The 15,763-nt window shown below is 44.4% G+C and overlaps 2 protein-coding genes across 25 annotated transcripts in view; one reads left to right on the top strand and one right to left on the bottom strand.

Moving 5' to 3' along the window:
- Positions 1-15,763, top strand: part of SH3D19 (SH3 domain containing 19) — a 183,486-nt gene that overhangs the window by 29,196 nt on the left and 138,527 nt on the right. The window lies entirely within an intron of this gene.
- PRSS48 (serine protease 48) lies at positions 8,845-13,549 on the bottom strand. Its single transcript, XM_089912396.1, is given in 7 exon segments — positions 8,845-9,266; positions 9,464-9,558; positions 9,561-9,626; positions 10,714-10,988; positions 12,449-12,608; positions 12,737-12,762; positions 12,876-13,549. Coding segments are annotated over 7 exon segments (921 nt in total). The 5' UTR covers positions 12,941-13,549; the 3' UTR covers positions 8,845-9,032.

The raw sequence follows: 15,763 nt of genomic DNA on the forward strand, positions 1-15,763 counted from the left end.
GTGGGATCTTCTTGGACCAGGGCTCGAACCCGTGTGCCCTGCATTGGCAGGCGGATTCTTAACCACTGCGCCACCAGGGAAGTCTTTTTTTTTTTTTCTAAGACCTCTGCCCTCTAACTCCAACCTTGGTACTTTTCTTTATGATTTTCTTGAGGGTTTTCTTCTGTGTTTTATTCTGTTTTTTCTGGATCCCATGTTTTCCTGTCCCCACCCCACCCTTTATTTTGGTGAAGCGCATTCTCCTATGGCTTCCTGAGAAAATATGCATGAGGGGTAATATTTTTTCTGCTTTGTATATGTGAAAATGTCTTATTTCTATCCCACACTTGATTGATCATTTGTAAATATGAGCAGAACTCTAAGTTGGAATTCTCTCAGCATTTTGAAGTTATTACTCTCTTTTCTTTGAGCTTTCAGTTTGTTATTGAAAAGTCCTGTCGTTTTGATTTCTGTATATATGTCATCTCCTGTGGCATAACAAGTTACCACAAAGCTTAGAGGCTTAGAACAGCAAACATTTCACAGTTTCTGTGGATCAGGATCTGGGTGCCTCTGACCAGGCAGCACTCAGGGTGGACTGCAGTGTCATCTCAAGGCCCGACTTAGGAGGGTCTGTCACGTCTTCATTAGCTGTTGGCTGGAGACATCAGTTTTACATGTGCCTCTCTCTACAGCTTACTCACCACATGGTACCTTACTTCTCTCAGAGATTGTGTTTGTGACCCAAAGCAGCTTAAGACAGAATTCCCTGACTGGTGTTTAGGAAGTGATGTGGTGAAAAGTAAGCAGTTTCTAATATAGTGACTATTTTCATCATTTTTTTTTCTACCTCTATGCCCCGTCCCTAGTCCAAGATGACCTATTCCTTCTGCCTGTTCATCTTGGCACTTTCCTTAGTCTGTTGGTTCATTCATGGGTTCATTCAGATATTTATCAATAACCTCTCTGTGTGCTAGACGCCAGCTAGGACTCACCTGTGTAGGCGGTGTGCTGCTGTCAGTATCCACCTGTCACCGATGAGGGAACCTCTACAGACGTGGGACTCGCCCAAGTACGGGCTGACCTGCCAAGGCCAGTGCTCACCACACACAATACGGCTCGAGTGTACAGGTCGTCTGCACACTAGAGAAAGAGGAAAGAGAGGAACATGGGAATCTGGTTGTGCTGTTCTTCTGATCCCCATCTTATCATCTCCAAACTCCCATCCATTCCTGGGACCTGAGTCCTCCTGAGCCTCCATACTCCATCCTCTTCCAGTTCCAAACCCAGCAGTTTTGGGCCCAAGGGGAGACCACTCACCTGACTGCAGAGATTTCCTTTGGAAAGAAAAGGATAGGCAAGACCTTAAAACAAATACAGCATATCATTAATATATAACAACACCTCTTATATCCAGATTCATTGAATAGAGAGGCTTTCTACCTACTTAAATTTCTCAGATTGGTGTTAAAGGCCAAATTTTTTTTTTTTTTTTTTTGCGGTATGCGGGCCCCTCACTGTTGTGGCCTCTCCCGTTGCGGAGCACAGGCTCCGGACGCGCAGGCTCAGTGGCCATGGCTCACGGGCCCAGCCGCTCCGCGGCATGTGGGATCTTCCCGGACCGGGGCTCGAACCCATGTCGCCTGCATTGGCAGGCGGACTCTCAACCACTGCGCCACCAGGGAAGCCCTCCTCCATACATTTTTAATGGTTTTTGTTTTATGCATCCTATGTTTTTTGTGTGTGTGGTTTATCCATTCATTCTGGTTATGTGTCCACCACTCACTGTGCTTTTTATCATTATATGATGACCCTCTAGGTACTTTTCACCTTAATTTTTTCCTGAAATTAATATTGCAACCTGCAATTTTGTCCTGTCCATTTAATCAGAGAAAAGATTCCTTATTCATATCACAGTTGGTATTCCAATTAATTTATTGTATTCACAGGCAATTTTAACTATTTAATCAACTCACTTAAATATAGCTTTTAAGAGTCAGACCTCAATTTGAGATTTGCCTTCAGGTCATGTTTGGAGTAAAGATCATCTTTTTGCAAAGTTACTAAAGGTCTGAACAGGTCTTTCTGTTGATTTACCAAACGAACAAAATTTGACCAGACACTCCTTTCCCTCTGAGGGTCCTGTGGTTGTCCTAGACCTTTGGACGTTTTTAATATCCCTGGACAAATCTGTGGTCACTGAAAACTCTTTACATATTAACTGGGTCATTCAGACGATCTTTTTTCCCTTTTGCTTAAATGTTTTGTGAAAATATATTTTTGGTTCTAATTTAGTTGGAAATAAACTTTATTGTAACTAAGACATGAGCTCCTTACTATTAAAATTGGAAGTAAAAGGAAAGAATTAAATAGCTATCTTGCTTTTCCTGTCCAAACTGTAGTTCAGGGTAACAAAACGGGCTTAGTTGATGAGGGAGGAATTTCAGCTAACAAATTCTTACTGGTTGGAAAGTGATAGAATTTGAAAGCAATACTTACAGCTCTTTATGAGATAATTGATTCAGGGGATGATTATCAGTAGTTGAAAGTTTTAGATGAAACAGCTCAGGCTGTTACTATTTGAATGATCTGTTCAATCTTAACATCATGAAAAGTGGGATCAGGCAGACATGAGCCTCCCGATGTGACGTAATGTGAAGGAATATCCGATGAAGTTTTCTTGTCAAAAAAGTGAAACCTGAATCTCTAAAGCTACTTCCACTTATAGCAAATACAAGGGATGAAGGAGTAAGTTAAATTACAAGGCCAAGGAAGTTAACAGTCACATCCAGAATGTGGGACATTTTATAAAACAACTAACACTGGTTTCTATAACAAGTCAATGGTATGAGGGTACAAAGGGAGGGAGACTCCTCTAGGTGAAAAGAAACATAAGAGTCATAAGTGTGTGTGGCCCCTGTTTGGATCCTGATTTAGCAAATCAACCCTAAGAGACATTTTGATACAAGCAAGGAAATTTGATAATTAACTGGGTCTTAGATGTTATGAAGGAAGTATTGTTAATCTTGATGGGTGTAATAATGATACTGAGCTATGTAAGAAAATGTCCATTTTTAAAGAGACAGTTGGAACCTATGAGTCCTTTCTAAATCTAAGCTAAACTCTTCTATCATATTGGAGAAATCGTCTTTGGTTTTCAGCCCACAGAGCTATGCTGTCATTTTTATGGGGAAGACTGCATGACCTTAGGCAAGTCACCTTTCCACTAAGGCCTGTGTTTTCTCGTTGTACCATGAAGGCACTGGAATCAGCTGATGATCTCAAAAGTGCCTTTGCAGGTGTAACATTGAATTTTGACTTCCTTATCTATTTACCTGTATTTACTTATCTTTATCTATTACCTCCATTACTCCTCTGCAAATATTTCATTATTGTTGGTTTAGCAATCAAGAAATGTGTCGGGTCTTCCATTTTAATGCTCCCTTGCTTCTTCTAAGGTAAGGAAGTACCGAGGAGTTGGAAGTGAGAGAGCAGGTGCTTGATATCCACTCTAGAGATTTTCCTGAAGACAGCCCTTGTCGCTTTCTGCCTTCTCTTCATGCCCTGTCTCAAGGTCCTAGAGTCTCTGTTCCCAGATCATTACCCTGTTATCATTAACGTTATCTTTAAATACCTCTACCGTACACAATAACTGTTGGTTTGGGAAGTGGCCATGTGGTGGTGTTGGTAAGAGCTTTATTGCTTGCCATGTGGCTGTTGCCTAGTTACAACCTTTTCATCTCAGCAAAATGGGAATAATTATACCTCACAAGATTTTGGTAGGAACTAAATGAGATAGAGGGCAAGTACTTAGCTTGCGTTTAGGCTATTTAAGCACAAACTAATAAATAGTAGCCACTGTTTTTATTATTGTTTTTGTTGAACTAATATCCTAGTTTTAAGTACTAACTTAATTCTGGGCAAACAGGTCATCTTGGTGGTGGCTTAGATTGATGTGAATGGTGCCTGTAGACCAGGATTTCTCAGCCTTGGCACTGTTGACATTTGGGGCCAGATGATTCTTTCTTGTGGGGGGCTGTCCTGTGCATTGGGGGACGTTAAGCACATCTCTGGCCTTAACCTGCTGGATGCCAGGAGTACCACCCATCCCTAGTGGTGACAACCAAAAATGTCTTCAGACATTGTCAAGTGTCCCCTGGGGTTGGGGTGGGGAGCAGAATCACCCTTGGTTGAGAACCACTGCTGTAGAGTAAGGATGCCACTTTAGGGTGCAGTCTTCTCTTGAGCACCCTGAGAATAAAACAGGGACAACGGTAGAATTGCAAGTCTTGTAGATTTTGTTTTGTTTTTTGTTTTGTTTTTTTGGCCACAGCTTGCGACCTGCAGGATCTTAGTTCCTGCATGCCAGGGATCAAACCTGCGCCCCCTGCAGTGTCATCTTAACCACTGGACCACCGGGGAAGTCCCCCAATTTTGTAGCTTTTTATCTGTAGTTCCAGGAAGGGCAAATGGATTCCATTGTCTCTTTTCTAATTCAATCCATCAGATCAATCTATTATATTGATCTGAAAATGAAAATAAATAAAATGAATAAATCTCTTTATAAAATGAATAAATCTCTTTATAAAATTCTCCTAAAGAATAATTAATTTCTCACTGTTTGATTCCACTTACACGAGGTACCTAGAATAGTCTAGTCAAATTCATGGAGTCAGAAAGTACACTGGTAGGGCTTCCCTGGTGGCGCAGTGGTTGAGAGTCCGCCTGCCGATGCAGGGGACACGGGTTCGTGCCCCGGTCCGGGAAGATCCCACATGCCGCGGAGCGGCTGGACCCGTGAGCCATGGCCGCTGAGCCTGCGCGTCCAGAGGCTGTGCTCCGCAACGGGAGAGGCCACAACAGTGAGAGGCCCGTGTACCACAAAAAAGAAAAAAAGAAAAAACACTGTTAGATGCCAGGGGTGGGGAGGGGGAATGGGGAGTTAGTGTTTAATGGGGCCAGAGTTTCAGTTGAGGAAGGTGAAAAATTCGGGAGACGGATGATGGAGAGAGTTGCACAACAAGGTGAATGTACTCAGTGCCACTGAACTGTACAGTTAAATATGGTTAAAATAGTATATTTTCTATTATGTGACTTTTACCACAATAAAAATACATTTAAAAAAAAGCATAATTGATTTCTCTAGCACATGTGTAGCAGCAACAGACACCTATGCCCTCTATTAAAAGATCCAGTTTGGTCTTTATTCTTGAACTTGGACAGGAAACTTTCAGTCCAGCTGTAGTTCCACTAACCAGTATGTCCTAGAACTATATATACCTGGCCTCCGTTATGTCAGGGCCAAGGCCTGGACAGCCTTTGAGAGACAGCCTTCTTCCTCTGTTGCTCTGCATCTCGTTGTCCAGTCTACGGTTTCCCTCCCCTGCACTCCCCTTCTCCACAGGGACTGATCCTGCTCGGAACTCCATCCTGCTTGCCTTGGGCCCTACTGCCCTTTAACTAGTTCCCCTTGGCAAGAGTTGGTCCTGTTCTTTTGATCACTAAAATAAAATGTTTGTATGTTTATTCACTTATACTAAATGAATTTTTCCTTTCCGTTTTGACAGCTAGCCTTCTACAGTCTATTGCTCTCATTTTGTTATTTAGAAAATAAGATTTGATACTTTGTTTGCGACACTCTAATAGATGCTGTTAGAAGAGCAAGAAGATGACTAGGACAGCAGTTTCTCTTCTCAAGGTTGTTATCTATTCAGAAGAAGTAAAGCTGTGTGCACTCAAATAATTACAGATGGAGACTGGAGTATAATAAGAGGTACAAATAACTAGAACCAAAGGGCAGATGTTATTTTGGCATTGTATAAGGAAGATCTTTTATTAGAGCTTTCTAACGGTAAATGGTGGTAATTTGGTATAGTGGAAAGAGCCAAATCTTTTGAGTCAGACAGTCCAGGGTAAATCTGTTTAATCAGATATTAGCTGTGTGATCTTAGGCAAGTCACTTAACCTCTCTGATCCTCAGTTGTTTTTCTGTGTGTGTTTTCATTTGTAAAAGTGGAATAAATAATACCTTCTTGAGTTGTTAGGACAAAATAAGATGATTTTTAAGTGGCCCACATAGTAACTGATAGAAGGCATAAGTAAATACAAGTTCCTGCCATAGTTAGAGGTAAGATAAAGATGGCATGACTCTCAGAGAATCCACTTTGGCAGGCAGCATGACTAGGCTGAAGTCATCTCAATCTAGGCTCTGCACCCTTAGCTTTTTAGCTTCTGAAGTTCTTGTCAGAGCACTAGAAGAGATCAAATTCAAGAGACTGACTCACTAAAATTTAAGAGACTTGTATATGAACCAGAATGTTGATTTGCAAAGAGGACTATTCATTTTTATCATTTGGAATTTGCATTTTTCCCAACCAGGGCCCACCTTCTCGATATTGAGTAGGGAAACCAAATTAGTAGGTGGGTGGTGGTTTGATGAAGAGTCTTCGGATCAGAACAAGTGGAAGTGGCAAATCACTCACTAGGAGGAAATATCCCTTCTTCACAAAAACTGAGTGAAAGAGTGCTTCTCCATAACAAAGCATGTTTTTCTAAATAAATACAAAGTTTATATTCATCAGACTCAAGAGTCTCTCTTCCTTTACAGCCTAGGGTCTGATGAACACAGAGCTGTCTGGCTTGTGCTTTCTTAGATTCCATGCTGACCATTCCCTTTCCTAATGACGTTTTTCTTCAGTTTAGTGCCCAATACTGTTGATTACACTTAAGCATTCTCAGGTATGATCTTGTTCCTGGTGTGCTGCTTTGAGATTATACCCAAATCTCCAAGTTTAGCTTACTCCTAAAACACGTAAGACCCGTATTTACTGAAATTTTGGGCATCCTTTCTACAGAAAACCATCTCCTTCCATCTCACCCATTTTGCATATATTTTACTTGTTAAGTTTCAGTTTTAGAGGATTCTGGTGGGCAAGTTGTGGGACAGTGCCATGTAGTAAAAATAGTTCCCTTTCCTCCATTACCAAAAGTTAGTTAGTTAGATAGTTTTCCAGTTCTATGATATTAAGCGTAAGATCATCGTGTCTGTGAAACAAGCAAACATGCCTTGAGCTGAGAGTTGTATCAAATAACTTGTAAGGTACCTTCCAACTATTTTATTTTATGATTCTAAAACCTGCTGTTATCTCTTTGTTGGATTTCTTGGCTTTAGTATCTAGATCCATCCTCTTCGCTCACATTCTTTTATCGTTTTTTACTTATTTAGCATCTCACATGTTTAATAGGTTTATCTCTTCTTTTGCCGAAGCATTTGCACAGTGTCAATTATGCCTTGCTTCCAATTCTGTAGTGTTGCCATCTAAAAAAAAAATCTGAGAAGATCTTGTTAACATGAACAGTGTTCCTTTGAGAATAAATTGTAATCAATCTTTGAATCCTGCTTATACTTTGTATAATTTTTGCATTTGGAAAATTAATTTTTTTCAAAGTTCTTACTATTTTCTTTGTATGTGCGGAAAGCTTTTTAATGGCCCAGATTTAATTTCCTTATTTTTATGTAATTATCTTATCTTTGCAGTTATTAATGAAAATTTTCATTCTCAAACAGTGATTTTATTGGTATTTAATGAAATTTGAGCAAGGGATGATCATTTTGCTGCTGTCCATTCCACCATCTTGCCCAAACTCCTTCTAATCATTTTTCACTATTATTTGTTGAGTAATACAGAGCATCCTGTATTATTTTAATCAGTATCTTATGAAATCCATAAATTAACTCACTGCTGGCCAGGGTCAGATCCCATGTTCCTAACTGCTCTTTGTATACGTATACCACAGGCCCAGGAAAAGGATGGGGATAAAGCAGCCATACGTTTCTTATATGAGACATGTTCTTGGACCCCTCTCTGGTCACAGGATATTGCAAGTTGGATATCTCTCTAATAAACACCTTCCCTAACCCCAGTGCACCTCTGAGCACAACCATGAAGTGCTCTTAGTGGGTGGGGTGAACAGGAGACTCCGAAGGCATTCTCCCTGAAAACCTCAATTTAAACCCGCCCCCATGCCTCTCCTTAATCTGTGACCACTAAACACAGTCAGTTTTCGCCTCCCAGCTCCTTAATCCAGACCCTTCCCTTATTGCATTTACAGAATGCAGCCTTTGAGATGTCCTCAGTGATTCTTATCAGCTCACTTCTGAAGAATAGAATACAATAGAAGTAATGAGATGTCCGTTTTGAGTTATAGAGAGACTATAGCTTCCATTTGGGGTATTCTCTCTTGCCTTATCTTGTATCACTCACCCTGGGTGAAGCCAGCTGCCCTGAGACAGCCCTGCAGAGAGGCCCGTGTGAGTGAGCTTGAAGCAAGTCCTTTCCATTTGAGCTTGGAGGTGACTACAGTTTACAGCAGCAGCCTCTTGAAAGACCCTGAGCCGGAACTACCTGGCTAGGCCCTCACTGATTACTGACCCACAGACACCAAGAGATAGTAAACATTTGCTATCTTCAGCCGTTATGTTTTGGGGTAATTTGTTATACAGCAATAGATAGCCAATACACTGCCCTAGGCTCCTTTTGCCTGGCGTGCTTCAACTGAAACCTTGTAATCTTCTGAGTCCCTGCTTTTTCTTCAGAACCCAGTCTAGTCCCGGACTGGGTGGTTTTCATCTTGACTTCAGCCAAGGGCAAACTAGTTAACCTCTCCGTACCCTAGCTACTTCTTCCTTAGAATGTGATGAATTGGTTGGGTCAGGTGATTTCCAGATCCCTTTCAGCCCTAAAGTTCTTTGCTTCTGTATTTCCCCAGACCCTGACTCCAGTTTAATAAAAAAAAAAAAAGTGAATATGAGAAGTAATAGTTAGAACCAACCAAACTTTATTCATGCCGGGGACCTTGCTTCCCAGGTTGACCTACAGGAGACAAGGCAGCAAGCCGACTGGGCTCCTGGGGGCTGCACCCAGAGGTAGCAGAACTGCATCTGTCTTGCTGAAGCTTCGGAACCTCTCCTCAAAATCCTCAACTTGTAGAATTTCCACTTTCTCTGTCATTCTTAATTGCCACTTCACCTTGGCCATACTGACCTCATCCAGTTAGGGTAGCCCTGGGAAAATGAGAGGCAGAAGCACAACAGGGAAGAGCCCGGAGAAGTCCGGCCTGAGGTCAGCGTGCGAGATGGCTGACTTCTCAATCCAAGACTTGCAGAAACTGATGTGTGTAAATATTCCAGGCTCATTGGTTCCGACGCAGTTTGATTCCCAGCTCACCACTCCTGCCAGGACCCAGAAATCCTCCACTTTACACATCAGGGGATCTCCTCTACTGCCCTGGGGGAGAGAGGAAAGATGGCTGGGCCATGCACGGGGCAAAGGGAGAGACTCCAGTAATTTAGCCAAGAGCAGTGGAGTTAGGGCCTGTCCAGACACTCCTGGGTTCACGCAAGGACCCCGAAGCTACGAGACACGGAGGAAGCACACTGGGGAATGGAAGGGCTCTGAAAGGTGCCTATAGAATGGATTCTTACTATGCACTGATCTGTCTGCCCCACTGGGAGCCTGGAGCAGATCACGGCTTCACTGATAGGCTCAACTCCATGCAACAAGCTTTCTTTCTGCAGCGGTTGTTGCATGTCTGGAGATCACTGAGGGGCACTTTTAGCTCCTTCAGTGTATAAGATGGTTTCATAGCTGTAAGGTCAAAAAGAGTCAAAGTTGTCTTAAAAAATTAGGAAGCAACTTTCAGCTATGGAAATAGCTTTCATGCCTTTGATTTTCAGGGATAGCTCTGATTTCAAGTTTCTGCCCCCATAACAGGCAGCACTCTGATTTCTGGTTTGGCAAATGGTCTAAAGGCTGAGTTCCCTGGGTCTGAACAAGACTGATGGCAGTTGCTCCTGCTGTACCACAAAAAACAGAAGAATCTTTTGATTCAGAAAAACCTAAAATCATGAAAGATGTAGTATTAAGTTGTTTGGCTTTGGAATATATTTTTATATTCCATAGAACATAAGAAGGTGGATCTAGCTGATTAAGAAGAATCAAGACTATTGTGGGCTTCCCTGGTGGCACAGTCGTGAAGAATCTGCCTGCCAATGCAGGAGACACGGGTTCGAGCCCTGGTCTGGGAAGATTCCACATGCCGCAGAGCAACTAAGCCCGTGCGCCACAACTACTGAAGCCCACGTGGCTAAAGCCTGTGCTCTACAACAAGAGAAGCCACCGCAATGAGAAGCCTGTGCACCACAACGAAGAGTATCCCCCGCTCGCTGCAACTAGAGAAAGCCTGCATGCAGCAATGAAGACCAATGCAGCCAAAAATAAAAATAAATAAATTAAAAAAAAAAAAAGGACTATTGATACATGAAGCCCTACTCTCCTAGTCTGACTTGGGACCTGCTGAGCACTCTTAACTTTCCTGGATCCATCTTTGTGTCTGCTTCCCCCTACCCACCTACCTGCACACACTCTACCCAGGTGCCGAAGGAGAACTGACAACTCTCCTTAAATTCATTGCCCTGTCCTTTTCACTTTTAAGGTCTTAGTAGTATTGTGAAACGAGCAGAAACAGATGTAGATAAGCAAAGCAATTACAGCAGCAGAAGTATGAAGGAGGCAGAGGGAAGCTGGGGGTCGAGGAGAACTGAAGCCTGCAGTACCTCGGATTAATTTCCGGAGAGCAAGAGCACACCACATCTGGTGCCAGGAGTGGGATAGAGAGTAGGGGGAGGGACGGTCAGTGGAGGAAACAGAGCTCAGAAAGTCTGCTTATCCTCACATTGGGATATCCCAGAATTGCCCCATCCAGTCACCCAGCAGGAGGTTGAGTTCTTCAGCTGGACTGCCAATGATGGGAGGCAGATGGGCAGGACAGCAGGGCCAAAGGAAAGCAGGTGGGCCGGTTCTGCCACAGCAATGGCACTGGATGCATTTCTCTGGAAGTTGGGGTAGGGAATAATCCTGGACATGGGGATGATTGTCGTTTTGGAGTCTTGGTGACTGGAGACCTGAAGTGACCCCACCAATACCTTGTATTTTCTGGTGTCCTTAGACCTGAGAAGAAGAGGAGCAGAGCAAGTACCATGGGTTTCTTGTGACTCTGTCATGGAGTGTCACAGCAGAGCCCAGAGTTCTGGAGGTTCTATTTTTCATCTAGCTCTTCCTAAGCATATATTCCTTCAATAAGTGCTGAGCATCTCCTGAAAATATAAATGAAACTTAGACATGATCTGGCCCTCACAGGGCTTTTGGTCTCAAGGATTGTGTGTGTGTGTGTGTGTGTGTGTGTGTGTGTGTGAGAGAGAGAGAAAGAGAGAAAGAGAGAGGGTGGAGGAGAGGGAGGGAGGGAGAGAGAACACACAAGTAAACAGGTATAAAATTTTAAATTGTGATAAATTTTATGAAGAAAACAGGATTTTGAGGTAGAGAGTAAAAGATGGGGGAAGAGCCTATGAATTGGTGATCAGGGAAGGTCTCGTTGAAGAGGTAACTTTTCAACTGAGTCCCACAAGGTGGGAGTCAGCCATGAGAAGAGCTATAAGGAAGAGCATTCCAGAGGGAATAGCATATGCAAAGGCACTGAGCATAAGAAAGAGCTTGGCAGTTTCTAGGAATTGAAGTATACCTGGAGTAGAAAGGGATGATGTTAGGGAAATGAGCAGGTACCTGGCAGTTCATAGCTTAATAGGTTTTATTCTAGGTGCTTGAGCAGCGACTGGAGGATTGGAAGGGGGGAATGACACGATCCTGCCTCTGACTTAAAAAAAAAATCACTTTGTTGTGTGTATGAAGGTAGTAAAACTTATTTTGCTATTGCAGTGGTCCAGAACATTTGTGCTGGAGTCAAAGTATTCTGTGGAAGTAAAACTGAAGAATTGGTGTGTGCAGTGAATATGAAGGGTGAGGGAGAGTGAGGCTTCATATTTCTGGCTTGAGCAACTGGCTGTGTTGTTGAATGAGATGGGAAGAAAGGGAGAGAAAAGGTTTGGGGATATTGCTGGTGGTAGAATTGTAGTTCTCTTTTGATTACATCACCTTTGAGATACCAGTGAGATATCTGAATGGAAATGCATCAGAATTAGAGTTCGGAGCTGGTGATGTTAACAAATCTATGACATTTTAAACCATGGGAGTAGATGAGGCCACCTAGGGAGAGTGAAGAGGGCTCAGAACTGTGCATCCAGAGTGGTATGAGGATGTGGGCATGCAGTAGAGGGAGTGGCTCCCCCTGGGGAATGTAAAGAATGGGTAAAGAATTAGATGGGGGGTGGGGTGTGTGTGTGACATTTTCTAGGCACTCATTTCATTCAAGATGATTGTCAAACGTAAAGATACCCGAAGTCTAAGAGTAGTCATATTGAACTGAGAGCTAGGGCAGAAAACATTTGGACCCACCTCTCAGGCACAGATACTGTATCGGGCAGTGCAAGGTGAACAACTCTCTGTCCTCAGCCCAGGAGCTCCAGTCACCCTCGTCCCTGATGGGTCTGCCCGAAGCAAGGCTCCGCACTCACCGGAAGCAGCTTGCCACCGTCAGTACCCACTGCTTTCAGATGAGGGTGGCCACACAGATGTGAAACAAGCCCTGGCGGTTGCTGACCTGCTAGGGCCACTGCCCTACGTTGGCCTCCGTGCCTGAGGCTGTGCCAGATAAGGCCGTGGGCCGCCCACAGACTGCGGACAAAGAGGAGAAAGTCCTGGGAGTCCTGCCCCCTCCCCACACTGGTGTCCCCTCCTCCCTCCTCCTTTGCCCCATCCCCCCGCCCCCCCCCCCCATGCTGGCCCTGGCTGGGGCACCTTACTTGACTTCACGAGATTCTTTGGTCATCTGTGCCTAGGAAGAGGAAAGGTGGACCGTGGGGACACCCAGGATGGCTTCTTATTGCCGAGGGCGGCCCACACCCCAGGTCCTGTGCAGCCCCCTCCTAGGACTCTCCTCACCCCAGGGGTTCACCTGAGATCCCCAGCAGAAGGGGCAGCAGGAAGACACAGCCCGCAGGGCCCATGTTTCTGTCCTCAGAGCCAGCACTTCCCTGCCGTCTGGACTCAGGCTCCCAGGGCGATGCCCACCGGGGAGGAGAGGGGCAGGGCGAGCTTCACCTCCTAGCTGGTCCTCGGCTTCGCCCCCTCCTGTCCTTTGGTCCTCACCCTGGCCAGCCCAGATACTGAAGGGTGCAGCTGCAGGACCCAGGGGGCAGAGCTAGGGCCCGAGGCAGAGCAGGGTGCCTGGGCTTCCTGCCTGCGGGTGGAGGAGGGGTCGTTGGGGGAGGGCGCTGGAAGGAGTAGGGCTCACGCAGTGCAGAGACCCTGGTGTGGGCCGAGGCCAGGCTCACAGGCTCCCTCTGCCCCGTCTGCCACATCTCAGGGACTTGCCCTAATTGCTCCCATCTTCTCCCCCGCCCCCCGGCCGAGGGTGAACAGTCCAGGGCAGGTTCCTGAGCTTGGGTCACAGAGGGCTGTGCAGAGGTCTGCCCCGAGTCCTGGGCCTCGAGAACGGCTACAGGACTGACAGGAGAAGATAAAAAAGAGGAAATAAGCCAGCCAGTTAGCTGACCAATACGTCCTGCTTTCTCACTTTCCCTTTTCTGCTTCAATCTCTACCTGTTGTAACTGGTTCCTTGCCTCCCTGAGTCAGGGAATATTTATTGGATGTTTATTGTGTACAAGGAGCAGGACCTATAAAGGGGCATGAATCATGGGGGTGCCTGCCCCCCAGGAGCTGACGGTCTAGTCCGAGAGAGGCGGAGTAAGGAAGTAACCCTGGAGGTTTTGCCTTACGATTGGTACCCTGTTCATTAGAAAAGGAGGGGCGGGTGGCTCTGAGACCCGAGGGCAGAGCGCTGGGTCCTGGTCCTGGTCCAGAGTGTTGAGCCTCTTCCCTGGCTCCGCCACAGACTGGTTTTGAGAACTTTTAAAGTTAGACAAGACACAGAACCTAAGTACTGAGCAAGTGTTGCTGCTGTTTTTAAAAACATGGCAATGATGAGACAGCTATTGAGACTCTAATGTTCCATGCCTGTTGCTTGGCACAGGAGGGCATCGTGGGTACATAAAGTGAACGGGATTAGAAGGCCTGTGGGAGTAAGGGGGAGCTTATACTTGCAAATATCGAGAATGGGATTATTACAGTTACTGAAATCGAGAATTTATTTAACTTGAAGCTTTCAAGATCAAGGTGTGGGAAAAAAAAAAGGTGAACTACATAGCTCACATCATCTGATAATAGGAACCATATTCTTTAGTCAGGAGATAACTTTCTCCCCCTTGGCAATTAATTCAATGAGTTTGTTGCAATATTATAAAAAGCACATTTATAGGTGACTAAGAAGCATTTCGTGCTTTTTACATTATCTCTCACTGAATGGGGATGCCATCATTTTGAATCACGAATAAGTCATTTCTGTGAAGAACTGAACTAACTTAAAAGAAGTGTTGATATTTCTCGTTATGTAATTTGAAATAAAAGTAGAATTTAGAGAAGATGCCTCTTGCCACTTCCAGATGCCTCTCTTGCCAGCTGTGCTTCGGTGGGGTCCACATTCTCTGGATACCTTTTGGACTGTCTTGACATTTTAGTGATGTTTTATTTCCTAAGGAAGCTGGCTCTTATTGCTGCCTCTATGAGATCCCGCCTCAGCTTTGCCTGGTTGTCGGCTGTAGGAAGGGCAGTTCCAGAGCCAAATGCAAGTACTAAAGACCTCAAGATGCCAAGTCTCTTCTGTCCCTATTTAGAAGAGAATAGATAAGGTCTCAGAATAGAAAACAAAAATAATTATAGCCATGAGGCTAGAAGTTAGACACCAGTATTAAGATACTAATGTGTATAATTAGGGCTTCCCTGGTGGCGCAGTGGTTGAGAGTCCGCCTGCCGATGCAGGGGACACGGGTTCGTGCCCCGGTCCGGGAAGATACCACATGCCGCGGAGCAGCTGGGCCCGTGAGTCATGGCCGCTGAGCCTGCGCGTCCGGAGCCTGTGCTCCGCAACGGGAGAGGCCACAACAGTGAGAGGCCCGCGTACCGCAAGAAAAAAAAAAAAGATACTAATGTGTATAATTAATAGTGTAGACAATTAAAAATTCTAGAGCAGGAAGGACTGTTTAAAATCTTTGTTATAATTCAATTTTTTTTTTTTTGGTTTACAAAAAGAATGAACTAGTGTCTACAAATGTTAAATTGATTCTAAACAGTTTAACGGGATCAGTTACAGAAGCTTGACAGTATTTTACATTCGCATAACATTTTCATCCACACATTGACTCCGTGAGAGAAGCATGTTTTCATTTCTATTTTATAATTGAGGAAACTGAGGTTCTTGGAGGTTAAATGACTTAACGAGTTGTATCATACTGTTCACTAGCAAAGCTTCTATTTCCTAGTCTAGTAATCAGATTTAAATCTAAGTCTTCTGATTTGTTGTCTAGAAATCTGCCTCCATGCTCTGGCAGCCTCCCAGGTCCAGGGTCAACACTCATTTGTGTAGCAGTCATGTTCTCAGTGCCCATGCCAGGTGTTGTTCTAGAATAGTCAGGTGACAACATAGCAAAAACCCTTCATCATGGAGTTTATATTCTAATTTTAGGTCAGATCATGACAGGTTCTTTGGAGAAAAGTAAAACAGGGTAGGGATGCTGGGGTGGGCATCACTTTTAGATAGAGCCGTCAGGGGAGGCATCACTGAGGTGGTTTCTGAGCAGGAATTTGAGGAAAGAGAGGCAGTGAGCCAAAGGGTTATCTGGGATAAAGGGGTTGAAGCACAGAGCATAACTTACAAGGTTCCTGAGCAGGGGTGTGTTTGGGATATTTGAGAAACACTGAAGCTAGAGCAGAG

This window comes from Delphinapterus leucas, chromosome 5 (genome assembly GCF_059928025.1).
Source record: "Delphinapterus leucas isolate spDelLeu-1000000601 "Yukka" chromosome 5, BTC_Dleu_Yukka2, whole genome shotgun sequence".
Taxonomy (NCBI): domain Eukaryota; kingdom Metazoa; phylum Chordata; class Mammalia; order Artiodactyla; family Monodontidae; genus Delphinapterus; species Delphinapterus leucas.